The 27798-nt window shown below is 42.7% G+C and overlaps 2 protein-coding genes and 3 long non-coding RNA genes across 7 annotated transcripts in view; 3 read left to right on the top strand and 2 right to left on the bottom strand.

The window, feature by feature from the left end:
* man1a2 (mannosidase, alpha, class 1A, member 2) overlaps positions 1-2105 on the top strand; it is a 155380-nt gene extending 153275 nt beyond the window's left edge. For both annotated transcript variants that reach the window (XM_015364169.2, XM_006639363.3), the window contains exon 14: positions 872-2105. In XM_015364169.2, coding sequence (XP_015219655.1) covers positions 872-1004 — 133 coding nt within the window. In that variant the 3' untranslated portion in view covers positions 1005-2105. The remainder of the gene's footprint in view (positions 1-871) is intronic.
* Positions 151-25086, bottom strand: LOC138223140 (uncharacterized). The gene is made up of 2 exons (XR_011181655.1): positions 24179-25086; positions 151-309 (listed from the first exon to the last, which is right to left on the bottom strand). It is a non-coding gene; the product is annotated as an uncharacterized lncRNA (long non-coding RNA).
* On the bottom strand, positions 3923-7158 carry LOC138223142 (uncharacterized). Its single transcript, XR_011181657.1, has 3 exons — positions 5500-7158; positions 5173-5345; positions 3923-4998 (listed from the first exon to the last, which is right to left on the bottom strand). It is a non-coding gene; the product is annotated as an uncharacterized lncRNA (long non-coding RNA).
* On the top strand, positions 7406-9417 carry LOC138223141 (uncharacterized). Its single transcript, XR_011181656.1, has 2 exons — positions 7406-7686; positions 8775-9417. It is a non-coding gene; the product is annotated as an uncharacterized lncRNA (long non-coding RNA).
* tent5c (terminal nucleotidyltransferase 5C) lies at positions 25003-27798 on the top strand. Of its 2 annotated transcripts, none has more exons than XM_069179019.1 (2): positions 25003-25021; positions 26412-27798. In XM_069179019.1, the coding sequence occupies exon 2, from the start codon at positions 26435-26437 to the stop codon at positions 27590-27592; it is 1158 nt and encodes a 385-aa protein (XP_069035120.1). In that variant the 5' UTR covers positions 25003-25021; positions 26412-26434; the 3' UTR covers positions 27593-27798. The 2 variants fall into 2 exon arrangements, with proteins under 2 accessions (XP_069035120.1, XP_006639425.1); XM_006639362.3 differs by lacking the exon at positions 25003-25021 and adding an exon at positions 25123-25229.

Here is a 27798-nt window from a genome sequence, read left to right as displayed (position 1 = left end):
GATTTCAGAAATGTCACCCATTCATAAAAGGCCTTGCACGTTTTCCAGCTGTCAGCTGATTGCCTTGACATTTTTTTAAGGGGACAGGATGTTCATTGTGACACATTAGGGTTCAGAAACAAAACCCAGAAATAAAGATATGCAAGAAAATAACATAAAACTTCACATATCTTCATGTTCACTAAAAATATAAAAATTGGAGACAAATGAGTGTGACAAAGCACTTCAAGCATTTGCTGCCCTCTGTAGGCCTGGTTGAGGAGACGTCATTCGAAGGAGTCTGGCAGGTTTTCAGCTTCTGTCCCAGGCCTGGTGGTAAATGGTGACACAAGTATTACTCAGTAGTGTGTCTGCTCTGGGAATGCTGAACCTGAGATCTTTTCATGTTTTATGACTGCGATAGTATAGCAATTAGCTACCATAATTACAGAAACTTTTTATTTTATGTTTTCATTGCAGGTTGTTTCTTTTAGAAAGGATCCTCTATCCGTTTTAGGTCAATTGTTAGTAAATGAAGCTTAGAATTTAGACAATGATCATTTTAAATTTTATAAGGTGAAATATATGATATTTGCTGAAAATCAAAATTAATTGAAAATCCCTTAAATACTGTGAAAATAATCTTAATGGCCTTCAAGACATAATTGACATTGAAAACTTGAAAATAGTCTGAATGCTGTTTCCAGAATGTCAGTGGACTCCATGTGTCCAGTAGTGATTGTAAAGGACTCTGTAAGACATGAAGGAGACATGAAAGCACTAGTTCACGGTGTCTGTTTGATTTGTGTCAGCTAGGATACCTTCTGTGCTCCCGGTTATGCTGTCTCTGTAAGACAGTAACAGAATATCTTCTCTTCCTTTCTGGCTTCAGGTATCTGTACCTCCTGTTCTCCAGCGACGACCTGTTACCTTTCGAGAACTGGGTCTTCAACACAGAGGCTCACCCCTTGCCTATACTGCACTTGGGAAACACAAGCCTGACAGGCAGCCAGCCCCTGCGATAGGACTTGCTGCTGTAGTGTTTGCAAGAGGACCACCCTTGGCCATTAAAGTGATGCAAAAACTAAAAAAAACAACAGAATAAAGTCTATGAAACTCTTTACAAAGGGACTGCAGGATTCTGTAGGGCGAAGATCTTAATTTTTCATGTCCTCCAGATTGGCATTCAGGGTCAGAGCAGCTGCATTTGACAAATTCCATTTTTTAAACCTGACCAAACTTTTTAAGGACAACAGCGGGTGTTGTTAATGGATGTGGATTTGTTTCCTCCCTTCCAGCTCCTGAACAAGGATTCTGTGACGTTTATTGATGTTTTTTGAATGCCTACCGGAACACGTGAATAGAAACAAACAGGGTCATTTTTACTCTCTGTGTCCGAGTAGCCTGGCATGGGGCAGCGCTGACTAAACCTATTTTTAGTGTCACTTCGGTGGGAGCAGAGGTCAGAGATTTTTTTTTCCAGTATTCTTCGTAGTCAGTCGAGATTAAAATAGAGCTGAACAACCTGAACCAGTACAGTAGCATCTTAGCATTGTCGTACACTGCACTTCTACAGTTTCTTTTTATTCTGAAGAACAACATAAAACGAACGCAAATGACCATCTAATGAGCCTGGCCGTCACATGGCAACTACTGTACAGTTGCATTATTAATTTATTTTCCATATCTTCATGGCTGATCTTGTTACCCCCTCATTCTTCCCTGGAATGAAAACGGAGAGAAACACAGCTTCTTTGTCCTGGTTATCCCGGGCCTTTGTGTTCGGACTGGAGACATTGTTCCACTTCCCCTTTGCAGTCATGAAGTTTGTGCTGATCGTGACGCTCTTCCTGATCTGCAGCTGTGTTGGGAACGAGAGCCCAGCTCGGAACTTTTCTCCCTCTGCGCTGGCTCCAGAAGGCATGCTGGGTAATTGTCCGCCGGGAGGAAGACTTATCTGAACGCCACTGGCCGCCATCAAAGTTGTTCTGCAACTTTTCCCTCTTTTGTCCATTCTATGGTCATTTTTAAATTTGCTCTGCTTTTATCTGAAGAAAAAAAGGTTTTTATCCCTCTGTTGGAAATTTTACGTGTTATGTTGACAAATAAAAAGGAATGTTCAAGAAGGTGGTCTGTTCACTATGCGTATGGAAAGATGGAGCATGAAAGTGCTCAGCTTTCAGCAGCTTTTAAATAAATATTTCACAAAGCAGAACAGCTGGTTAAGTCTGTGTAGCTGCAGCTTGATATACAGTATATGTTCTTCAGAATCATGTCAACTAGTCTGGACACTAGCCTCTTGTGTAATTACAATGTTTGATTAATTAAAAATACCAATGTACTGTAGATGCAAAGGAAATGAAAAATCTGCCGAAGTACGAGCTGCAAACCTGTACACCTGCATTGTCCGGAATGAGTGTTCTCTACTGTGTTATACTCAGACAGAGCCTGTCCTGGGAATCGTGTTGTAAAGACAGCTAGTCTTTATGGCTTTTTCTGTGAGCCTTTTTAGGCTCTCCCCAATACACACAAGGCATTGCCACTGAACTGAGCTCACTCTTGCAATAGTCCATGCATTACACATACAGCCTGACATGACATCTTCTAAGATGGAAGTACCAAACAGTTGAGATACAGAAGTGAAACATACAATGACATCATCTAGATCGGTGCTAAAGGATTTAAGACCTCATTTCTCATTTGCCAACATCTTACACTAGTTGAACTGGTCACTGTGGTGGCTCTGGGACTCAGGATCTGCGCCTGTGACTGGAAGGTTGCTGGTTCGTATCCCACGGCCAGCAGAGGAATCCTACTCTGTTGGGCCCCTGAGCAAGGCCCTTAATCCCAGATGCTGCAGAGGCGCTGTACAATGGCTGACCCTGCGCTCTGACCCCAAGCTTCTCTCCCTGTCAGTGTGTTTCATGGAGAACAAGTTGGGGAATGCGAAAAGACACATTCCTAATACAAGAAACTGTATATGGCTGATAAAGTGATCTTATCTTATCTGAGCCAGAGACACTGTACTCTGATCACATTATTCCAGGGCTAATAACATGATAATACCAGAATACCAAGTGCTTTAATGGTGGACTGCATTTTACTTCAGCTCAGACTGAATGTGGAACCCTGTTGTTCACCTCTTCCTCCAGTCAGGTCGTTCGGGAAGTAGTTCAGCATCAACAAATGTTAGATTTCTGTTGCCCTTTGTGGTGGTTAACATTGCCTACTTCCTGAATTGAATCTCAATGTAATTGACCTGCTCTGTTGTAGAATCCAGTGAACAATTAAGTTACAAAAATTACTACCAAATTTAAAATAAAACACAGGAGCTGCTGCAGTACCCAGGTGTGCCAATGAATGTCAGTGCTACAACATGCAGTGGTGAAAAAGTAAGTACACCCCCTTATGATTTTATGGTTTATCATACTTGCATACAGTATATTTGGCCTGCACCAAGTCCTAGTCCTCACCAAGTCCTCATAGTAGATAAAACAAACCTCATTTGACAAATAACACTAAAATTCTACTTTGTCAATACAAAAGCAGCCAGCATTCAATGTTTGTGTGATTGTTCTACCATCTCAGTTAAGAGGGTGTGCAGAGTCAGGTGTACGAAAACATGCGTAGTTGATCTTCAGGAAGTGATTCCACCTGTATGTGCAATGAGAAACTTTGTCAGTTTAGTCTTATGCACTCACATTTGTGATGCCCAGATCAAAAGAAATCTGTGACAGTCTTGCAGAAAACATTTTTGCTGCTCATCCGTCTGGGAAGGGTTTGTAAGCCATTTCCAAACAACATGAAGTTCATTCCTCAGTAAAAAAAAATGGAGAAAACTCGAGACCCAGGAGTGTCATTCTCTGCCAAATTCTCTCCAAGATCTGACAGTATGATGCTGAATAAGACTGAATAAGAATAGTTTTCATTGAAGGAGAGCCAGGAGACTCCAAGAAGAACATGGCTGCATAGCTTAAGTCTGCAAAACAGAGCTTGAATGAAAACCAAGAAATTTGGTGCTGTGGAGAGATGAGTCAAGTGGAGTTGTCTGGCCATAATGCAAAACATCATATTTAGTGAAAAACGAAATGCTGCTTTTGACCAGAAGAGCCTCATACCAGCCTTCCGTTAAGGAAGCCACAGCCGGAGAGAATTCAATGAGACCTGGGTATTGCTCTTTAAACAGCCTGGCTGACGAGTATGAAGGGACTCCTGCTCTCTCAGACCGCAGGGTGACTGCAGTGCTCTCTCAGGGAGCCAGAGGAAGGGGAATCGTCGGTGGAGAAGTCTCCTGAACACAGCGTGAAAGAGAGAAATCCGTGTGCCCTCTGTGTCTGGGAACTGACAGAGAAAAAGAAGAACAAAGAGTGTCGAACAGGACCTGTGAGTGAGGGGAGCACGAGCTCGCCCAGTGCGCATGGGCTGGGACCTGTCTGTTACACCACATTATTGTTTGGATTTGTTTCTGTTACAGATTTAGAATTCCTACAATTTGTAGGGCAACACCCTGGAACCAGTGTTTAGTGTTTCCATCACAGAGTCATTTTAAGTACAGGTATTACAGAGATCTACAGTGCTGACTCCACATTTCATTGCTACAGTAGCATTCTGCTCATCTTGCCAGAGGCTAAAAATACCCTGTCCCTTAACCAAGAATGAAGTTGATCTTGGCTTTTGAAATTGCTCTATATTAAGACCTGAATCAAGTCTAAAGACAATTTTGGGCATTTTTTTTGTCATTTGTCAATGATGTCTGCTGGAAAATATTCACATAACATTGATATTTTAAGATCATGTTTTAAAAAATGGGATAAAAGTGTAGAGACGGCAATTCCCCATCCTTCCAAGAGTAATCCCCAGAGGTCTGAAGTCTTGACCACTTCCTACAGAGGCGTTAGCTCAGCAGCTCCTTGTTTTTCAGCAGTTTCGGTGTCAGTAACTGGACACACAAGACACCACAACTTCCTCTCCTGGGAGCCCAGCTGTGCGGCTGTTTACCCAGAAATATTGTAGAAATGTCTAAAGAAAGATTCAATTAAGATGTTGTTAGAGGTGAATCTTGAAGATATTTAGATTAATTTACATATATACAGTATAATCATGCTAAGTGTACTTAAGTTATGGGGATTTGAATATTAGCTCTGACCACTTCACAGTGCTAGAAAGCAAGAATCATCCAACCAGATTTCTGACCTTTCCATCACTCTGTGTATACAAATTCAACCCCAGCCGTCAGAGTTTGATCCCCCTTATGATCTCTCCCTCCTCGGAGAGTTTGCTTTGTGGTGAAGGTTTGATCTTTGACCCAAATGAGCTGGATTTCCTCCCGGCCGTGTTGCCCTGCTGCTCGTCTCCAGCAGTGGATCCTGAAGGAGACGAAGGGAGAGGCGCTGAGGTGTTTTGCATGCTAACAGGCTTACCAGGTGCACTTCTAGCATCGCCGCTATGCACTGCATTTCTAAAATCTTTATTTTTAAAAAAAGAATGATGGAATCCTAAAGGAGCCAGCCCCTTCATTACCTTGAAAGGTCAGTAATACACGCCGAGCAGACGGGGGAGCTAAGTCGCGGCTGCAGAAACTGTGGAGGTGAGTTGGCAGCAGGACTGCCTGCTTCTTCAAAGAACATTCGTAGACAAATTTCAAAGCAGGAAGGACCGATAGAAGAAGGCGACTTAAAGTGCAATGATGGGGCACTTTAAAAATGAATCCAGAAAAAAATATTTAAACTGCGCAAATGCTTTGTCCGTGTTTAAGGGCAGAGGTTTCGTATACAGAGGGCCACGGTGCAGTTCTTTGGCTCTGGGTCTTTAGAGGGGTGAAGAAGCAGAGATCTGTTTTTTTCCCCGATCTCGCTGCCCTGTGTCTGCTGCTCTTGCTGTGAATCCTCAGCCAGGTGGACAGTCTCAAGCAGCTGCGCATCCAGTCCAGTCCAGTCTCCCACCTTCCTGTGTTTTCCCTGGAGTCACTAGGAGCTCTAACTGAGCTGTAAAAGCTTCCACAGAGACAATATGCTGGAATGGCAGACATTCTTGATGGATTTCCTGTTTATTAATGCCAGTAGAGGGCAGTCTTGTCCACAGATCTAATGGGGAAAATAAACTTCAAAAAGTGCAGATGAAGCTGAGCATCATTTCTTACAGAAGTTCAGTGTAAATGTGAGTCAGCCTTCATGTCGGTCACATCCTTCTTTTTTTGACATCGGTGTACATACAAAAACTGCACAGCACCAAGAAGTCTCCCCGCAGGAAGGCTCCAGAGTTGATTGAGATTGATTAATAAATCACACCACATTACAAAGAGCAAAACAGTAGATTGATCTTAACAGTTCATTTAGTTCAGGCACAGTGTAATTAGGAACATTTTTTGTTTTGTTTTAGATCTCGTTAAAATAATTAATCTTGGCGGCGAAAGAGAATGCAGTATAGCATTAAGCGCTATACAAATGCAATTTATTATTAATTAGAGGCATTCTTTCTAATCTCTTGGCAGCATATCCATGTTTTTCTTCCTTGATTATCAGGGACAAAAGCTTTGAAGAGAGGACCAAAGGCACTGTCAGAACAACATCTGAAAGACTGTCAATGTACAGTATACATGTCAGCAATGATGACAGGGAATAAATCAAGTCATTCATTTAGAGCCTTCATTATGCATTTTGCAGGGAGGTGCAATGCAGATTCCTGTTTAGAAAGATATTTAATTGGATTTGTTTACTTCAAAAGTCCGCGTTCCAGCTTGGGATGTGTCTGCAGTCACATGGTCTCCTGATGGCCCCTTGTTACGACAGAGAACAGTTATCAAAACGAACGGGGTGTCAAGTCCACGCAGCAGAGACTGATGCGGAGGAGTGACTCCTCAGCTTTAAGCAGTAATGTTGATGTTCATGCACGAAACGATGACAAAACGGCAGATACACATTCGCAGGAGTTATTTGTAACAATAAATTATGGGGACTACCTTTTTTAGGATTCAGTCACTTGGTTTACTTGTGTCCATTTGAAGGATTCGAGAGGCTGTTTGACATCAAGGCTTTCTGCACGTCTGAAGTCTGTTTAATACAGCAGCACCCAGACCGCCAGAGCTGTCCTTCAGCTGGCCACGTCAGTAACATCGGATACAGACAGATGAGAGAGCAGGAGAGGTCTGCATTACACGGAAAGCGTGCAGGAAATCATAGACGAGCACCTGGGTACGTCCAGGGCTTTTGCAAAAGTGGGAGCCTTTAAAAATAAGTGCTCCAGGCTGGTATCAACGAAATGAAATAAGTCACCAGCACAAGAAAAATGCTCAGCTAGGACCTTGCTTACTTTTATACTTGTCTGCTTACAGACTAAGAGACTGGGATCCTTAGTCCAAACAAGACCCTTCTGAGGCATGAAAAGGTTCCTTCGGGTGATTCGAGAGTTGGGGCAAGCCATGGCGCAGAAGAAGAGAGAGCTGGGCTGCCGCGTCATGGAGAGATGTCTGTGATACTCGGGCTGCATGAGCAACAGGGAATCTGGGCAGCTGAACAGCCCATGCCACAGTCCACACGATGCCCTGAGAGATCGCTTTTCACTTTGAGGTCTCAAGGGTGACCGCTGGAATCTGAGGTCTGCAGGAAGAAACCCCCACAGTGGCCACAAGGCCCTGGACAAGGCCCTGTCCTGCTGCCCGAGACACACAGGCTGTGAAGGACAACCAGTCCCAGTCCAGCGAAATTGCAGGTAATAATGAAAAAGGAGACCATCTCACTCGAATGCAATGTTTTAAAAAGACATGAAAAACTTTTGTTTTTTTTAACAAATAAGGTGATCGTCTACTAAATGAACCCTAGTAATCAGGGAGAACAAAAGCCTATAATTGTAGCCTAATCAGATTTGTTTGTTTTTGAAGCCATGTGTTGGGATACTGTGTGAGGTGTTCTTTTTTTTTCCAGTTTTCTGCTACGCATCTGCTGAGAAGTAAATATAAAAACAAAACGACAGACTTGGAAAAATGGATACTTGTGAATTGTTTTGTTAGCGTGTATCATAACAAAGCTCTTGGCACAAGTAAAACACTGCTTCATTTATAAATATTTATAGTAGATAGATGCTTTATCCAATTGATTTGTGAGCAAGAAAAATATATAAATCAAAGGTGAAAAAAAGCTGTTCCTAAAGCAGCCTTGGATTTCTTGAATTCCCCAAAAGTAATACATGGCGTTTTGTTGTTTTGTTTTTGGTTTTCATTTTTAAAAACACTCTCTGAAATTAGGTGGAAGACATCTGGCTTCCCAACTCATCTTTGTTTTTCAGAAAGTGTAGCAAAATTGATCCTAACTAGCAGTTATTTTGGCTACAGTGTGTATTGGTGTGAAATGGGAAAAAAATTGTTTTATATAAAATAGTAATAGTCAGTATTATTATAATGATTATTGTTCATGTTGTTATGAATAATCACGTATAGTATTATGAGCAGTCATAATAACGTGAGGAGAATGTGCAGTAGGAGACAGAGGAGAATGAACCCTAATATACTTTGAAAACTGTCTTTCTTCCATGAGTGGCAAGGTGCCATCTATTAAAAATGTGCCTTAGTAGAGAGCAAAGTCAGAGGTACACACCGCTGCCCTGCCAGAAGAACCTACAGAAGGAGTTACTGGTACTTAACTACCCTTAAGAGGCGTGTGTGCTTCTGACTGTATCGATGCCATGAACGTCTATTCAGGGATAATGGAAACTCATTCTTGCCAGTGTGATAGTTTTGTCTTCTGTCAGCGGGTTTCAGTGTGACTCATCCCTTGTCTCCTTCACCTGTCTGCTCCTTTCAGAAGTGAACGGGCTGACACCTCGACATACCCTGCCCTCCCCTGTAGCAGGAGGTGGGAGAGGAACACTGGAAACATCTGACTCTTGATACAAGAGCTGGCAGGAGAGTCAGCGCTGTGACCCAGCACTCCCCATAAGGCATCCAGATGGAGTTGAGCATGCAGGAAGCACATGGTGCAGTGAGACCAGGCATTCCAGCACTCACAGAGTCACTCCCAGCCTCAGCTGCAGCATGTAGCACAGAGATCTGTCAGGACAGAATCAACGGTGAAGCTCCAGAGAGGCATGTCAAACAATGAACAGGCTTCAAGAGGAAATGTCCTGTTTGGTTTGAAAATGAAGACTTCAGAAGACAAGTCCAGTCTGCGTTGAGAATAACATACAATACCAGGAACCGCAAATATCTCTCCTCCTCTTTGGAAGACGAAGGCCATGCGTTGGGATGTAACAGCTCCTTTGAGCTCTTTTCTGGAGGAGTGAAACAGAGACCTGGCTGTACTACTTCACCACTGCTGAAACAACACCGCGCTCCATCAATCCAAACTGTCCACTTCCCAATGGATTATACCCATTTGATTTAAGGCAAACACAATATTGAGCATCACTGTACAAATATATTATCCAATGTTGTTTGAATTCCCAAAACATTTCTTTTGGTGTCTAATTATGTTATTTCATTAGTGTGGTAATCCTTTGAGGCATGAGGTGTGGTTTCTTAGTGTTACATACAGTAGACCTACAGTACGGTACAGCAAACAGGAGTGTTCTCCTGCAGTGTCCTGGAGTTCCGGCCAGAACAGGCCTTGTTTTGGGCTCTTATTCAGCTACTATCCAGCTTCATGACACTTCTGCACCGTATCGTACGCACACAAATCCAGCTGTTTCACTGGGAATTACACCTGGGATAAAACTTAAAATGATTTGTGTGCTCATGAAAAAGGCTAGTCTTTGGAAGACAGAAATGTAGGTTTAGTTACTTCAGCCTTTTTTATGTTGGGGAGGTTTTTTTTTTTTAATATACATGTCTGTTTACTTCGTCATTATTATGATTTATTTTTTTGCTTGCACTTCATTTGATTTAGTCATGATGAGTAGCAAAGGACTGACGGTATAAAAAAATCACAGCTTGCTTACTGCCTTTAACACCCTAAATGGGGAATTTGCTTTACAGGCAGGCAAAATACACAATACAACACACAATAAATTTAAGACCACATGAGGCTGTTAACAAACAAACATACATGTGGAAGTGGAGAACAAATCTGTATTTTCCTCTAAGGTTAGCTTGTAATCAACAATAGTGCCAAGACATTTGTGATTGTTGACAGTTTCAATTTCTTGCTCCTCAGTGACTGTTGGTCTTGCAATTGGTGGTTGCTTTTATAATCAATGATTGTATCTTGAATTTTTGACAATAAGTCGAAGGAAGGAAATATCAATGCCACTGGCCTGAAATCATTTAGTGTATTGGGCCAATTGTGTTTTGCAACTGATGTGATTGTTGCCAGTTTCCAAATCTTGGGCACTTTCTGCTGATTCGGAGATAACCTCCTCCGTGAGAGTGCTGCTAGAGGTTTAAATACAATGAAGTACAGAATTGCTCAGCACACAACCCCTGCCCACTAACGTAAGTGGGTCCAAGACTTGTCCTGACTTTCTTCAAAATATTCTGAACACATCGTGGATCAAATTCAACCCTGGTGGAGGTGGTGAGCTTCTCTTCAAGCTCCCTAATTCCGCCACTTAACTCGTGCTTGTAAGATCTAAGGCAAAAACTGTTTAGTTCATCAGCCAGCTCTTTCTTAGTGCTAAAACTATCAAAGTTCACCGCGGTTGGTCCCTCTGGGTTGTTGAGAACATTTTTTTTTACCTTTTCCCCAGTAAAGAGCAAAATAAAACCAGATTTCAGAAAAAAAAGTTTTACTAGAAAAATATCTTTACGGACCCTGTAGCTGAACTATAAAGCGCAGACGATAAACTGTTAACGGAGACGTTGTCCGGAGCTGCACCGAGGCAGCTGGTTAGGACCCTACGCGAGGCTGTGGTAGATGAATCCCGGAAAGGTTCCAAAAGTAACCAAAGCCTAAAAATGTACATGGATGCCGTAGTCAAGGGATTGAGGAAGGGTTTCGAGAGCCAAAAGACGATTAGGGTTAAAGTGTTCTTTCCCAAAGGGGTGGAGGGCGAGGGTTGAGCTCGGACGAGGGAACCTCAATGGAGTGAGAGGGTATGAGCAGGGAAGCGTGAGGAATGATTATTGATTAATTAGTGCGCAGGTGTTTCGGGTGAGAGGTGCTCATGGGTATGCAGTGACGTCTAAGTGCTCGCGTGCTGTTCGTGATAAAAATACATTTTAATGTTTTGCAAAAAATTGCGGTTACACTAGCACAACGTACTTACTTGCCTACTGTATATCCTAGGTGTGTTTAAATCCCCCCTCCCACCCCCTTGGGAATAAAAAACAATATTTTCAAATTGCTCTGAATCTTCTGAAAGCACGAGTCTTTGACTGAAAAGCCAAGATTGCGTCTCACTCAACTGAATTTGAAGGGACCATTCAATTTGTAATGTTTCGTTGCTGCGTGTGTTCGATTTATAACAATCTCTGTACCTCACTGTTCGGGATGCAGGGCTGGTTGACTTGGCTGAAGTTGCAGAAAGAAGCTAATTTGTGTTGTACTGTAATTTAAATTACTACACAAATATTATAATTAAATCATAAATCAACCTCTACGTCTACAATAAGATCTCTCCTTACACCCTTGTAAAAAATTAGACATGACTCCTCGTGCCACCTGTGACTGATCGGCAGTATAATTCTCTTTCCACTCTCTCATTAGTCCAGAGCAACTAATAAGATGGTAAAAAAAAGAGTTCTTTATGCTTATCTGATACCTCAGGTTTCATTGTAAAAGAATTGTGGCCAATTACTGGCAGGATTTTAAAAGAATGCTGTTTCACATTTGCAAATGTCTTGCAAAACTTCAATGGTTGCTTCATAGCCAACGTTTTTCTATTTATTTTTAAAATTTTTAGTGTTTGATTTTTCTTTGATTTTATGGAAAAGTAGATTTTTTGGTAGCTTCTGAAAAATAGCAGTTTTTTTGTTTTTGTTTGCGCCATAGTGATCTATTCCATTGCGTTCGTAGTTTGTAAAACATGTATGTCATTTATTCTGAAACATCCCTCATATCAATATTTGCCCACTGTATTTAAAAAAGAGAATAGAGACATACAAATATACCTAAATGTTTCAGTCTCCCATCATAAACAGATGTATTGTGACATAAAGTATAAATAATATACTAAATAACAATAATGTAGGTATTCAGTGCACCCATTTATGTATTCCATTATATTAAAATTAACAGAAAATTGCAATTCATCCTCCACTTTTAGGCAAATTCAGATCCCTTGTGTATGAAAGAGAAAGTAGAACCACACTGTGCTTGACAAGACATATATATATTTACATGCATCTGTAAACTGAAAGACATATAGTGACTGCAGCAGCACATGTCCTCCAGGAATGCAGTCCATTGAGCTTTACGCGTGCTTGCACAACAGACAAGGTCACATCTGGAAGGATGATCAATTAAGCAGTACAGGGTATAATTGCTTTAGCCCAACTCCTAACATTGCACACTTCGGAAGGAATTGAAATGCAGCGAGTGGGATGGGAATGTTATTAGTGGGGTTCTTGCCTGACGTCATTGTCTCTTCCAGCCCGTTTAAAAAGATGATGCATACCTTCCACATATCAGGGTGACTGTCCCTGAGCTCCAGTCGGCTTCCACGGTATTTACAGAGCTGGGAAACTGAGCAAAGCTCACTGTAATGTGCTCTCTGTGCTCAGTTTTAAGTGTTTTAAGTCTGCACTTTGCTTTTTTTCTCTCTTTTTTGGGGGGTTTACAGGAATGAAGTAAATCCATCTGAAAAAGAAATCAGCTGGGTCTGATTTCAGGGTTTATCGTGTACTTCAAGAGCTTCAAAGAACATATCTTGTCGGCACATGAGAGCTGGTCGATGAGCCTCGGAGCAGAGCCAGGAATGAGCATGGAAGACCTGTAAACATATTTGAACAATCCTTGATGTGCTGAGGACATTCCAGAGCCTGGGTCCTTTTTCCAAATGCCATGGCATTTCAGATTTCTGTTCTATAATTAAATTGAACATTAATTTGTTGATTAATTAAAAGATACGTTCAATAAAATCAATCAATAAATAAAATAAGTTAAGGTCCAAGATAAGCTACTAGCTACTAGACTGGCCAATGGCCTCCCCTCATATATACCCATCCTTGTGTTCTCATCAACAGAGATGTACAGTACATCAGAATACTGTACATTACAGAGCAGTGGAGGTCTACAGAGCAGAAGGTCAGGCCCGTCTTGCTTTTTTTGGTTGCTTGTAAGTAACTCATCCCAAAATCTCAATTATTAATTTTTGCAAAGTTCAGAGAGTGGACATCATTACCTCAGAGTTACACAGCCTTTTATGTTTGTTTTTTTTTATAGTCCATAAACCATATGTTGATCAGGGATTAGTCTAAAGAAAAATGCTGAAAAACGAGTTCATGCAAACAGGGGCAGGTACTGTACGTAGTTCTAATCAATTTGACAGATTTTTCCACTGGATAGATTGATAGATTCATGGTGAGAATCTCAGAACCTCAAGAATTTCTGGGTACAGGAAGGCACCCTTAAACTAGAGTTGAGTTGCAGTACCAGCAGGCCAAAAACACAGGGACCGGTACGCTTTTCAACATCCGAGAGACGGCACAAGAAGAAGAAAAGAATTGTGCAGAACAGAAACAGGTGATGCAAGGAGGTGCTTGAGCAATTCTGTTTAATGCCCTGTGAATCTATTTAGCTACAGGTACATCCTTATTGTTGTTTTGGTGAGTCATGACATCTGGAATAAGATGAAAGTTGCAGGACTCACCGGGCTGGCACGGGGCAGTCATCGCACACCTGCAGCCCCACTCTACAGCGGTTCCAGTACAGGCAGGAAGCTCCTTCAGCTGGAAGGCTGGTTTCCACAAGTCCAGGGCAGAATTTAGTTAGGACATAGGGGGTTAACATCCCTACCATTTCAAAAAGCTCCATGATGTCTTTAACGCCCAACAAGTCAAGATCAGACTCTCATTTAAGACCTCCTCCAGAGTAAAGAGCACAAACTGCACCTCCTACAACAGTAATTACAGCAGAAACCTGGTTTCTCACCCCAGTACAGCTGACCAGGCCCAGCTTTGCTTGGCTTCAGAGGTCTAACGAGATCACTCGACAAAGTGGTAACGCTACATATTCCTATATGCTGCTGCAAAATTATGTTTTATCTAGTAACAAACTGAACTAATGAATAATTAATAGCGGGCTTTGCAGATAGAGGTGTGAGATAGGATGCCTGTACTGTAAGCTATGAGTACAAATTGCCTACAAGGCAGCAACGCTGAGAAAACTAAGCTGTCTTCTAAAATAAAAACTTCTGATGTTGTTGACACCCAGCATCTCCATGGTGCACACTAATGAAAAGAAGATTAATTAATCAAACACTCGTTCTCTGTGAAGGGACAACTGTTTTCCAATTGAAGCTTTAGTTTGCTTTATCTTGTCTGTGAAAGGCATTGCTCAGCAAGGAGTTTCCTGGGTCTTTACCTCTTAAATAAGGGAAGTGGGAACAGACACATTATCGGGAAAGCAGACAAGGCACAGGATGGAAAGCATATGAAAATGTTAACTTGCAAACCATGTTGAAACTTGAAGGTATACTGTGTATTCTGCATGTACAGTATGTGAATACAGTACCCAGCATATACGTACACCTGTCGGCTCCAACATTTCATGAAACATTTCATTTCTTATGAAATAGTTATAGTGCAAAAGGTCATGAAAAAATAATCTAACAATGTAAACAGTGCTTTTTAGTCCTTTGCTGAATTTTATATTATCAATATTTCACTACTATTTTCATCACTGTTAAAGAACATTAGGTTAGAATTAAACAGGAATTACATGAAGCCACCAACATGCAGATAACGAAGGATAAACATACACCAATGCATTGATTTTTATTAGAAGCAAAGCTATTTTAGTGCTACTACCATAGTTTTGTAGGACATCAGCTCTAAATAAATATTCTATTCTAAATATTCTTTGACATATTTCTCTTGTCATAGAAAGAACTAGGCATATTCCTATTGTTAAAATATAATTAAATGACTCATTCTGTAAAATGATTTGCATGGACATCAGTAAACATAGTGGAATATCTAATTTGTTAATGGTCAGTCCTAACTAACTAAAGCATCAAACCTTAGTCACAGCCATTTGGCTCTGCTCCATGTGTACCAGATGGTACTTTTCGTAACATGCAAGGCATCAGCAATGCATAGCTGACACATGCTGGAGGTTACAGCCAGAGCACGCATTTCAAAATAGGTTATCACTCTATTGGAAACACTTAAAAATATTTGTTTGCGTTTCCAAATGTTACTACAGTTTTTTTAAGTAGGTATCACTGACCTTAAAGCAATTGTTTCCTTCAAAGCCCATAAGACATTTTAATTAAAATGATAATTCAAGAGCATTTTGGTTGCATGTTGGTAAATACTGACCACTTCCTTTTACAAAACTCTAGCCAAATATCCCTGCAAGCAATGGCATCCATTTAAGTAATGATAGAGATACAGTAAGAGGACTAGCTTATATACTGAATAATCTGCATGTACTAATATTATAATTGTGAGTAATTTTCTGCTGCTTTGAGGAGTTTAAAAGAAGAGATTGTCTGTAGAGATACCTGCAGGATATTCTCATTCAGCAGCTGAAGGGTTGCAGGAATTCCTGATAACGTGACCACGTTCTGACTCGCCTCCTTGGTTTTCCCCCTTGTTTTCATGCTGTTGTTTGTAACTGCTTAGTGGATCAATAAAAACCTTATGGCAGTTTTGCAGGAGTATTTGGACAGATGTTGGTGAATTAATACCACATTGATTTTGTCACGGGCATTGCTAAACCTTGGTTGCCATACTGTAGCATCTTGCCAAAAAGATGAAATTTAAATTTCCCTTTTCTTCCTTCAACTTCCTTGAGCAGATAAACTGATGGCGTTTAACTCCTAATGGGGCACTAAGAGGGTCAATGGGTATGATGATTCAAATATCTGTGGCTTCTAGATCATCATGTTACACATTTTTAAGAAAGTGAAAGCTGGTGCTGTTACTGTATATTATTATGAATAATAGGTTTTCTACTGTTGGTATAAATCTGCGACTGTATGTTACAGGCCAGAGCCTGTTAAAAAAAAGTGTGCTTCATAGGCTCTGAAGAAGCCTTTGAAGTTACTTCCTTTTATGAATTCTGATCATACAGGTTTGGGTTAAACTACACTAATAAAATGTACTACGCACAACAAAAAGAGTTCCCTCCAAATGCACTGGGATGAAGAAATGGTCATGTGTTTATTGTTGGGTAATCAGGAACTCATGAAAGAGATGTGAAAATCTCATCAACATGTCTCACTTTAACATCAGTTTTTAGAGTCTCAAAAGGATAGTCAGAGTAAAAACCAAGGACCTTTCTGTTATAGAAAACTTGACAATTCTGAAGCTGAAAGAACCACAGCGCAGAAACTGGACACACCAAAACCAACTAGCCAGAATATACTGAAGAATAAAGAAACCACAGGTGTAATTATCAATTAGCCAAGACCGCATCGGCCAAGAAAAACATCTGCTGCTGATGACAGAAAGATAAGCAGAGCTGCCCAGGTAAAACCCTGAAACTGTCAGTGACACCAACAGCAGCCTCCAGTGTGCAGGAGGTACCAAACTGTACCAGACAGCAGACTTACAGGGGCTGCACTGCAAGATGCAAACCTCTCATCAGCACCAGCAGGAAGGACAGGACTGTCCAAGAGAAACCTCGGACAAGCGGGGAGAGAGACAGAGCACGTGGGGCTGCCCTGGAGCTGGCTCACTCCTCTGAAGGGATGATGTAAGCAATGATGGTGGCAGCAGAATGAACTCTGAAGTTTACAGACACGTTTGGTCTTCCCACATGGAAAGAAATGCTTCCATGCTTATCACACAATATGTATTTTGCTTTCTAAAGAAACAGTTAAAGTCAGGTCTGCCCCTCAGGAATGGACAACAACAAAGTGGCTGCAGCAACATCAGAGGCTCAATGGGCCACAGACTCCACGTGTTTACTGCCTGACTTAAACGATGAAATATTTGGAAAGTGAAGGCATCCTGATACTTCAGGTCTCATGAAACTACCGGGTAGAAAACCAGGGAAAAGTTTGAGCAAGAAACTTTACAAGCTTCAACTTCACACGAGTTTAAAAGTTGAAGGTAAGTTTCATGACGGGATCCGAGAAAACTTTGACCCACAGCTTAAGCTGGGTCTGTGTGCCTTAGAGTTTAGCTTTCATTGGGGCTGTACCTGGGACGTCTTTCTGAATCTAAGAGTGTACGCTGGACAGGAAAGCACATTCTTTCAAACTGGACATTTAATCCACCTGTAATATGACATTTCATTACTTCGTACTTCTTGTTTTACATCTCTAATGTGACCGTCTCGGTTCTGCACGGGCTCGTGCCCTCGCCACAACACCTGGGCGCGAACCCAGGTCTCCGGCGTAACGCAACAGGGAGCCAGCCGAGTGAGCTGAAGGAGACCCCCCCAGCTCGGACGGCTGAGGTCCCTGCCGCGCGCAGGGAGGGCGATGACGTCACCGTGTCCGAACTGGCTCCGCTACAGAAACATAAAGCAAACAAACAGCTCATATAGGCATGAAAAAGAAGCATTTACAGTAGAGAAGGAGCAATAGACTTAATTAATCTGATTCCTTTTATCTCTGGTCAAAGTGCCCTATAAACCAGCACATCCCTTCTCCTAAGTCGCTGTCTCTCCAGTTGAATATTCGGCACAGCTGGGCTTGACTCACATGTCCTCTGAGGTGTCTCATGGTCTGTGACCCCCGGACTACTTCATGGTAGAATCATAAATATCAGCCAACTGAAATCGTTTAAAAAAAGCAGCATTAATATCATTTTAAAAGGTCTGTTTGATATAGCCCTTTGACTTCGCAGTTAATTGTTCCACAAAACTGCCAGTACAGGAAATGGAATTGTACATGTTCAAGAAGCAGACCAATAAATCATGACATTTCATTTTTCCCTTAGGTTTCATTTGGTTTTATCAACATAAGCAGTCAAACCGATCTGATTCAACTTTTACTGTACATCTACTTTGGTTGATTAATTTGACTAATATTCATTAGTCATTCGTTTATTCGTTATTATTATTCTAACAGGCTGGCAGGGCAGGAATGTTCATTTTCACTGTGCTGCTGTTCGCTGGACAATTCTAGTGTAGAACACCAGCCTAGAAGCACAAACACAAATCTCGAAATAAATATCTGAGGGCTGCTACTTAAAGAGACAGAAGATAAACCAGCAGAACCTTATGAAATGATCTTAAATTTGTTTGAGTTAGTTCAGGTGGGTGGGTGCGTCAGCATGCATAGGCTGCAAAGGAACAAGTCAAAGGTTTATTCCATGCTGAAAAGAGAAGAGAGAATAAACCTATTACTTTTTCCTTTGCAGACTACACATGCTGACGCAGCTCACCACCTGAATAAGAGGGACTGCTTTTTATACACAATACCACTACAGCAGATCAGTGCTTTTGTGCTTTTTGACTTTTGCCAGTATTTGACTTTTTGCCAGCAGCAGCAAGTAAAGGTCAATGAAACCACCAGGAGGGTTACAGAGGTCAAGCTCTTCTTAATGGGCATCTGTATCTAAGTAATTCTACACTTTCAAGTAAGATTGGATCATGTAGAATAACTGAAATATAATTCAGAATAAAATAAATATTTAGACAGGCTGCCTTGCCATCTGTGTAAAATGTAACCTGAGTCTAGATTTTAAAGAAGAATATCGGCTGTGGTTCAATGGTGCTCAGAGACAGGAGACTGACAGTCTTAATGGAGAAGACAGACAGCACCCAGGATTTGAAAAAAGCAAAGGGTGTATTTTGATGCAGAAATAGGTCTCCAGTCTGCTCCTGCGTGAGTTAATTTGGAGAATTTTGATATGCTGAATGGATGATAAGAACGGGCTTTATCGGATGTAAGAATAAAGTGTCTTTTAGGCTTTTAGGCTCAAAACTCAAGTATGAGCATGAGAGAAACTAGTAACAAAGCAGATGACCAGCACTCATATCGCTGCTACACTGCACAGGGGTGGGTGTCAACATCAATCTATCAAAATATTGATTACCATACTTTATGTCATTATATCGGTCATGTCATCTCACAGTAACTAGAATTTGACCAAACTACCTAAACTTGACATCCAATGGCACCTCTGCTACCTGATACCGTTGTTTGTGGCGGTTTTGTGATGTCCAGTGGTTGTCACGCCTCCCCACTGCTGATAGCCATGCCTGAAAACTAAAGTTCCTGTGCTTTTAGCAGCAAGATCTTTATCAGAATTCTTCTTAACTGGGACCCAAACGCGGTACGTCGTCAGCCTGTGCTCATGGATGATAACTGCACATTGGTTGCTTGAGGCTACACCACAATCAGGCTTAAAACAAAATCAATCTGAAACATTTCCCACCCTTCACAGTTGCAGTTTTTCATTTTCTGTTGACTCATCTCATGTGGGATGCACAGACATTGTGTCCTGTATGTCCCTCTGCGCCAGGAGAGACAAGGTGGCATGACTGAGGTCAAGAAGCTGAGAACTTCCATCGTCCCCGAAGTGCTTCAGTACTGAGCACTCCCAAATCAGAAAGTGAGACTGTACTGAAGCTTATGAGGAACCGAGTAGAGAAGAGTTTGCGTAACAGAAACTTAATTTTCTCTATTATCTTTTGAAGGGGAAAACCACATTCAGCAGAGTTTTATTTCTGAAAGTGATTTTTTGTTGTCTTCCTTTCTTTAGAAATAATAATTCTTGTGAAAGTGTGATTTCTGAAGAAACCGCTGTTCTAAGGCTCAGCTGCTTTCTAAATAATTTTGTTTTGTGTCATGGAAGAGTTTAAATGGTTTCCCAGCAGTTAGATGGGATGTACTGTAATGTCCCCCACAGCTGCACTGGATATCACCCAGACCTGAAGAGTCCATGCTGACTGAGTGCTGCCAAAGAACTTCTAAAACACCAGTTTCCATCAAGATTTCGAGAACTAAAGGATAAATATCACCTTTCCATTTGGCCTCTTACATGCATGCTACTACTTTAAGTACATACAGTAGCAAAAAAATAGATTTGTTAAATTTCCCAATGTAGAGAAGCATAAAGACATCAAATATATCTGTATTCATCAAATTAAAGTAGGGTGAACAATTGTGGTGCTCAAATGACTAAATAAAAAAAGTGTCTTGTTTCAGGACATTTTGGACAAAAGTCCTCTTCAGCCGATAGGAAACCACATTGCAGTTAACTTCCTGGTTTTACAACATCTGTGCATCACGTTATGATGATGTCAGAACAGAACATTTATTCCAAGAGGTTCCAAAGTCTCTGGAGTGAAGATCAATTTTCGCTCCTTTTTGTTTGCATGAAGCATTTGTTCCATAACACTGACTTACTCCACAGACAGGGATCTCTTCAGCAGGGTGATTACCTCCAAGGTTTGACTGAAGTGACGAGCGACTGGAAATGTTGTGGTATTAATTTGAATGCTCAGTAGATGTTCCACTAAATGGCCCGTTAATCATCTTTAGCTTTCTCCACTTCTTTCAATGGAAATTCCGTAAACTACTCCTTTAGAAATGCAGATAAAGGGTTAGCGAATGGAAACTGGTGAGTTAAGGCCCCTGATTTCTCTGCAAAGGTTGATGTGTTGCTTGGAAAAGTGGCTTTTAAAAATTCTACTGCTGTCAAAGTATTCTTTTATGTCTGTGTTCACATCTACTGTACATAAAATTCTTGTTCTTGTTTTAAAATTCAGTGCAGGGGTCTTTCTGTAGAAGTTTACATTTTTTTCAGTATGTTTCTTATGACGGGTGGTGACTTAGGACCAGAGGAATTCTGTTTTCTCTCAGTTTCTTACTGTTGACTGAAGCATTCTGTCTATGGCGGATACCCTTTTACTGCACAAACCGCAGTTTTTTTTTTAAAAAGCCACACTTTTCCTCACTTCTGTTTAGGAAATCGTGATTATTGCTACAAATCCATCTGAGTCATAAAAGCTGAAAATAAGGTAATAAGCCTTGAAATGAGGAATGAGGACAATTTAGAATATATAATGAATCCCACTGTATATCCTATTATTGCAGGTGGAGCATTAGTTAGGGGTACTGAGTCACACCTCGAAGGCTGAGTACTCAGATGTAGGGTGGAATATTGCTTTGTACCCCTGTACATGTAGTTGGCTCCAGTTTGTTCCAGCAAATATCATCCTGCTGTATACCTTTACTGGGTCATTATTGTAAATAGGAATTTATCCTCAATAGACATATCTACTGTAGTTAAATAAAGCAATAAAGATTACATTCAATTTTTAAACCTGTTTATATTCTGGGCTTGAACTCTTGGAACTCTTTCCGAGAAGCAAGTTACAAAAAACAAGCTGCAGCACTGTTTTTAAGCTGCTCTTAAATTGCATTATGTTGTCCGTTTCTGTCTCTCAATGAAGACGACACCCCATTGTTATCAATGTTTTGGCCCACTGTTAGATCTATGACACATTTGGGTGACTTTGCTACAAATAAACTTATTTGTTGAGTAAGCAATAAGCACCGATGAAGCAAAGAGAAAACTCTTCTTCCATTGTGTCAAACTAAAAAGCAGAGTCCTAGAACTGAAGCAGATTGAAAAGCGGGGCTACTCATTTAAGTCTCAAGAAATCTCACCATATTTAGGCCTGGAAGTCTTTTGATCATTTGATCTGTTGGTTAAGACTGATAGCAATAAAACAGGGCAGAGAAAAGTCCAGAATGACTCACCAGCTATGAGAGAGTTTCTGCCAAGGCAAGACTCTTCTTTCACTCAGCTGGCACTCAGAGAAGAGCCGGAGGAGAGACCTTTGCACTTCCATAAGAGGAGACAGCAGCATAGCAATTGGTGGAGTGTCAGGACATGCACACTTCCTGCTTGTTCTAGAAGATTGCTGCTTTTCTTGGACTAAAATCAATGAGCTTGCCTTTGGCATACTTACTAGACCCGTGATGTTTTCAGGTGATGTTTAGATGACTGCAAAATATTATAGGCAGGCAGTAAGAATCTGCATTATAAACATGTCAAGTGGATGTATCTGTGAAAAGGACTGAGTTTATAATGTGTCATCAGCAAAAAAAAATGACTCTTCATTTTCCTCTTTGAAAGAATAGAGAATAGCAATAAAAATAAACATTATTTTATATAGCACCTGTAAAGGTGGCTAGTCAAAGCACTTTACAGAATGACAACAAGAACAAAAAAAAGAACACACAAGATAAAACACAATTACGATACACAGAGGAGGCCGTGGATGGTGGTATTAAGTATAGTAGGAGAAGAGGGGTAAAAACTTGAACCAGTTCAGTAAAGGCTCTTCTGAAGAAGAAGGTTTTGAGTCTGGATTTGAAGGAGTTTAGAGAAGGTGACTCTCTGATATCCTTGGGGAGAGAGTTCCAGAGCTTGGGGGCGCAGAAGGAGAAGGCCCTGTCACCCATACAATGTAGACGGGCTTGGGGGACAGAGAGGAGAGCAGAATTAGAAGAGAGAAGGCTGTGAGGTGGGGAGTAGGGTGATAATAGTTCAGACAGGTACTGAGGTGCCAAGCCATGCAGAGCCTTATAGGTGAGCATGAGGATTTTGAAATCCACACAGAATTTGACAGGAAGCCATTGCAGGGACTCCAGGACAGGAGTAATGTGATCAATAAAGCCGGTAGAATGCAGAACGGAGTGAAAAGTGTTGAATTTAAATCAATGGAAGCAAAGCTAGTGAGACCTTAGAATATGGTTTGTAATACTGGTAATCTCTTTTAAAAAATGACATCAGTATCCTGGATCTTTTTGAAAGAAAAAGTCAACAAAAACACTTCAAGAAACAGGACCCCTTCAACATAATCAGAGCTGATTAGGACGAAGTGGGGAGAGGCGTATTTGAAATCCTGAAAGACACTGACACAGCCCCAGCGATTCACCTACTCATGATTTGGCAATGAAAGATGGTCCCAAGGTCAGAAATAGAAGTTGCAAGCAAGTGCATTCAGAACTAAGAGCAGGAAGCTCTTCTTTGCACTAATCATAGAGGGTGTCCAGAGAAAGCCCTCTTTACTGCAGTCACTTTCCCAGGATCTTTCTGGAAACTGCTGGATTCGGTTCTGAGATCTACTCGCAACTGCAAGAGCGCGGTGTCTTGTTGGTGAAGTTTTCGTGTTTCTATGCATTGTCATAGTCCTTTACTGATAATGGCTGGATGGATAGATGTTCAGAAATACAGATGTTTTTCTATGGTTTCCTTGAAGCCTCTTTTCTCGAGCGGTATATTTCAGTTCAAAGAGGATCATGCTTTTAAACTGCATAGCTGGGCGCTGGTACGGCTAGCTGTCTTCTATGAACTTGTTTTTATTTTTCAATTCGTGTCAACTTAAATTATTGGGACATTTACAGTTTAATTTACCAGATGCTTCGATACACTTACACATACTGTAAAGCTTTGAAATCCCAGTAAAAGTAGATAAATCATAAATTAATAACTCAGAACAAGAACCGAGAGGGCGGAGCTTTGCAAACTGTAGTTGAGAACATATGGAAAATTCATCACATCAAAAACACATCTCATCATAAACACATTAGTGATCAACGCAATAACAGTAGGCTATGTTACAGATTCGGTATAACCGGTGTATAACCTACGGTGTATAGGGTCCAGTCAGTATCTCAAGCCCTTTTTATCCCACAAAACACTGACTTTCTGGTGTAACTAAAGCAGCCAGGAACCGTCTGCTCGAGTTATCTTATAACCGAAAGGTTCGGCCCTTATTTTGATGTTTAATTTCCCCGCATTGAAACCTTAAGAGTTAATTCCACTTGCTTTTACAAGCTTCCCATCAGCAGGGGAAGCAGCAGGACTAAGGGTCGGATAGGCTTACCGTTTAGCCTAGATTTTGTGAAACCTGATCGGAAACGTCACCTCAAAACATTAATCAAAGCTCCGCTGTTGCGAATGTTGTCAAGACTGAGCAACAGACGAGCTTACATCTAGCTAAACTGGAGTTCGTCTGTGTGCAACGTGAAAGCGAGCCAGAAATGTACAGTAAATCGGGCAGCGAGAAGCGCAAAGAACAGAAAAGACCATTACGTTTCCAGACACAGTGATAGCATGTCAAGTGTTTTGAACCATTCCAGTTGCTGTCGCCAGGGCTGAATTAGCAAACTGAAACTGATCAAACCTTACCTCAGGTCCAGCATGTCTCAGGACAGACTGTCAGCTCCGGCGTTGCTGTCTGTAGAGAACCGCGCCGCACGGCAGGTGGATTTCAGCGATATCATCGACGAGTTCGCTGCGACGAGTCAAGCTATAAGCTATATTCACTTTTTAAATAACTAGTTACTAAGTATCAAGTTCAATGTGGTGGCCCGTTTGAACCCTGCTCTCTTGCTCTGTGTGCACTGGTGGAGGGAGAAGGGGGGCTTTTGTATTTACTGTACTTGCACCCGGGCCCAGGTATGGGTTGCGCCGGCACTGGTCGTGTCGTACCACACAATAAATCAAGGGGAAAGTAGTGCAAGATGGATGTGAAGTAGTTTAGTGTATCACGGAGTTACAGTGTAACCATCAGGCACAGGAGCGTATATATAGATGTCTAATTGCGGCTAATTGAGCAGGTTTTTGGCTGTCCTTCGTATACTGTAATTGTTTAATATAATTGGATGTTTTGAAACAGCGTACTACGCGCAACACACGCTCCCAACTAATAATCGTCCATCGCCGTCGCCCTCAGCCCCCAGACTGAGCGGCCTGCCCTGAGCGCACCGGCTTCGCGTTTGAATCCAGCGGGCGCTTCCCGTCGCCTGGCAACGCACAAAGCGTGGCGACCAATCGGGGGACGCTGCGCCGCGGAGTGATGCCTCTCCAGATAACTGTCCTGCGGTCGGGGATGAAAAAATGTTATAAACCCCCGCCCGGTGAAGTCGTCTTCTCCCCCCTCCCCCCAACGTCGTGTTTTCGCCGTGGTTGAAATAGGGCGTACATATCCCCCGAGGTTGTTTTCTTGTTGTTTGCTCTCCATTGATACAGGTACGAGTAACAAAATAGTGCCCCGCAGTGGAGGAATACGCGTCCTTCCCGGCGGTAGTGATTCGGCGTATAAGAGAGCGCTCCGTGGGCCCGGTGCTCACAGCGCAGCAGTGGGGTTGCAGGTTGTGGATGTGGCTTGAGTGTCTGTATTAGAGCTGTTTCTCTCCTGCGTGTCATTTACAAGTGTTGATCGGAACCTGTCTGCGCAGTAAGTATACTTCTGTATCCCGCTGGTTTGGATGCCTTGGTTTGTTCAAGGTGTTTAATAAAAGTGCACGTCCGGGGTAAGAGTTTTTTTTTAAAGTGCACATCTGGTGGTGGGTGTTTAAACTTGAGAGCTTACTTTTAGGACGGAGGGGAAAGAGCTTTTGCTTCTTGTCTGTTAAAATCTTTTGCTTTAAAACCGTGTGTTTGGGTTGGGTTTTTTGGCGGTATAGAGTGTTTTGCTAACTTTGTGAGACCTAGCGGTTTCCGTATGTGGTAGCTGTACTACACGTGTGATCTGCGTTGGCTGAAGTTTCTGCAGACGCCTCGTAATAGACGCACGTTAATTATTTTTAAATCCGGAAAAAAAAACTATGCACACTCCTGGAACTCAATATCCAGCCTGATCGGTCGCACGCACGTAATTTTGCTTCGCCCGATCTCTAAACAAAATTGAAGTTATGCGAAACCTAGAATTAAAATGTCGAGTGACATCACGCAGTGCGGTCGGCTTTTAAAAAATGCCGAGCACCCCACGTCTCTTTTATTCCGGTTACAAAAATAGAAGTGAGTTTCTTAATGCGTGGTCATTAAATCGGACTAGATCGTCCTTTTTCCTGCTCTCCGAGCGCGTCTTTGAGCCGTGGATGTGGTTTAGTCAAGTTATCTGAAGTTGCGGATCGCTAAATTAAAATTTAAAGCAACTCGAGTCTTCCCCCCCCTCCTCCTCCCGCGGCGATTCCAGCTGTTTTAAAAGGTCGGTAGTTAATAGGAGATAAATGCCCCGAGTTGTATAGGACGACAGCAGGGTTGGTTGAATGATCCCGACTTGGCTGCTGTGTGGGACGGCGATGCGCGACTCTTGTCAAGTTTGTCTTCTGGAGCCGCAAACCGTGAGCTGCCCGGCTGTCGGGCAAGTCGCCCAGGGGCAGAGCTGGAAAACCTGCCTTGTGTGCTGCATGCGAGGCAAAGGGGGCAGGACACAAATGAACGGGCTGTTTGCTTTGGGTAAAGGTCATATTGTTGAGTCATCGTGAAGTCACAATGATTCAATTCGCTCGGTGTTGCTGCGTCGGTATACAACCGTTAAGCGTGCGGGATGCGCTCTCTTTAATGTCGTAATGGATTTCTCTTCTGCTGCTGTAGTCATACATTAATCCTTTTTTTTTTCCTCCCCTCCCGGCAGTTGAGATTTAGACACAGCTGAGCATGGCCGAAGCCGGGAGCAACCAGAGCAGGTGCTCCAGCGTGCTCACCTGGGAGCAGGTGCGCCTCCTGGACGAAGTCATGACCGAGGCCGTGCCTGTCCACGGCAGGGGCAACTTCCCCACCCTGGAGGTGCGGCTCAAGGACATCGTCCAGATGGTGCGGAGCCGCCTGGAGGAGAAGGGGATCCGCGTCCGGGACGTTCGCTTGAACGGCTCCACCGCCAGCCACGTGCTGGTCCAGGACAACGGCTGGCTCTACAAGGACCTGGACGTCATCTTCAGGGTGGACCTGCCCAGCGAGGCCGAGTTCCAGCTCGTCAAGGAGGTGGTTCTGGGCACGCTGCTGGACTTCCTGCCCGAGGGCGTGAACAAAGAGAAGATCACCCCCACCACCCTCAAGGAGGCCTACGTGCAGAAGCTGGTGAAGGTGTGCACCGACCTGGACCGCTGGAGCTTGATCTCGCTGTCCAACAACAACGGCAGGAACGTGGAGCTGAAGTTCGTCGACTCGATCCGCCGGCAGTTCGAGTTCAGCGTGGACTCCTTCCAGATCGTCCTGGACTCCCTGCTCTTCTACTACGACTGCGCCGAGAACCCCATGTCCAAGCACTTCCACCCCACGGTCATCGGGGAGAGCGTGTACGGCGACTTCGCGGTGGCCCTGGAGCACCTGAAGAACAAACTGATCGCCACCAAGAACCCCGAGGAGATCCGGGGGGGCGGGCTGCTGAAGTACTGCAACCTGCTCGTCCGGGACTTCAGGCCCACCGACGAGGAGAGGTTCAAGGCCCTGGAGCGCTACATGTGCTCCCGCTTCTTCATCGACTTCTCCGACATCGTGGAGCAGCAGCGGAAGCTGGAGTCCTACCTCCAGAGCCACTTCGTGGGCGAGGAGAAGAGCAAGTACGACTACCTCATGATCCTGCGCAGGGTGGTGAACGAGAGCACCGTGTGCCTGATGGGCCACGAGCGGCGGCAGACCCTGAACTTGATCTCCCTCCTGGCCTTCCGGGTGCTGGCCGAGCAGAATGCCATCCCGGATGCGTCCAGTGTCACCTGCTACTACCAGCCAGCCCCCTACGTCCGGGACCTGAACTTCAGCAACTACTATGTTGCTTCCTGCAGCCAGTCTTATCCCACCTGGCTGCCGTGCAACTGAAGGAGCAGAACTGATTTGAGATGAGGGGACCAGGAATAAAATAAAAGCTCCCCTCATCGGTTGTGAACTGCAGATGCAACACGGGACACAATGCTCCTTCTCTCTCTCTCTCTTTCCTTCTTTGCTGCAGAGATGGTTCCAGACTCTTGGGCCCCATCGTGGCGTTTGTCGTACTTTTGTTTCTCAATAAATCCTGTTCAAGTCTA

The sequence above is a fragment of the Lepisosteus oculatus genome, chromosome 15 (assembly GCF_040954835.1).
Source record: "Lepisosteus oculatus isolate fLepOcu1 chromosome 15, fLepOcu1.hap2, whole genome shotgun sequence".
In the NCBI taxonomy this organism is placed as follows: domain Eukaryota; kingdom Metazoa; phylum Chordata; class Actinopteri; order Semionotiformes; family Lepisosteidae; genus Lepisosteus; species Lepisosteus oculatus.
The sequence above is the reverse complement of the archived record's forward strand: the minus strand, read 5'-3'. Positions and strand labels throughout refer to the sequence as shown.

Excerpts from the sequence above, each read along its gene's own strand:
- tent5c (XM_069179019.1), top strand. The coding sequence starts at position 26,435 with ATGGCCGAAGCCGGGAGCAACCAGAGCAGGTGCTCCAGCGTGCTCACC.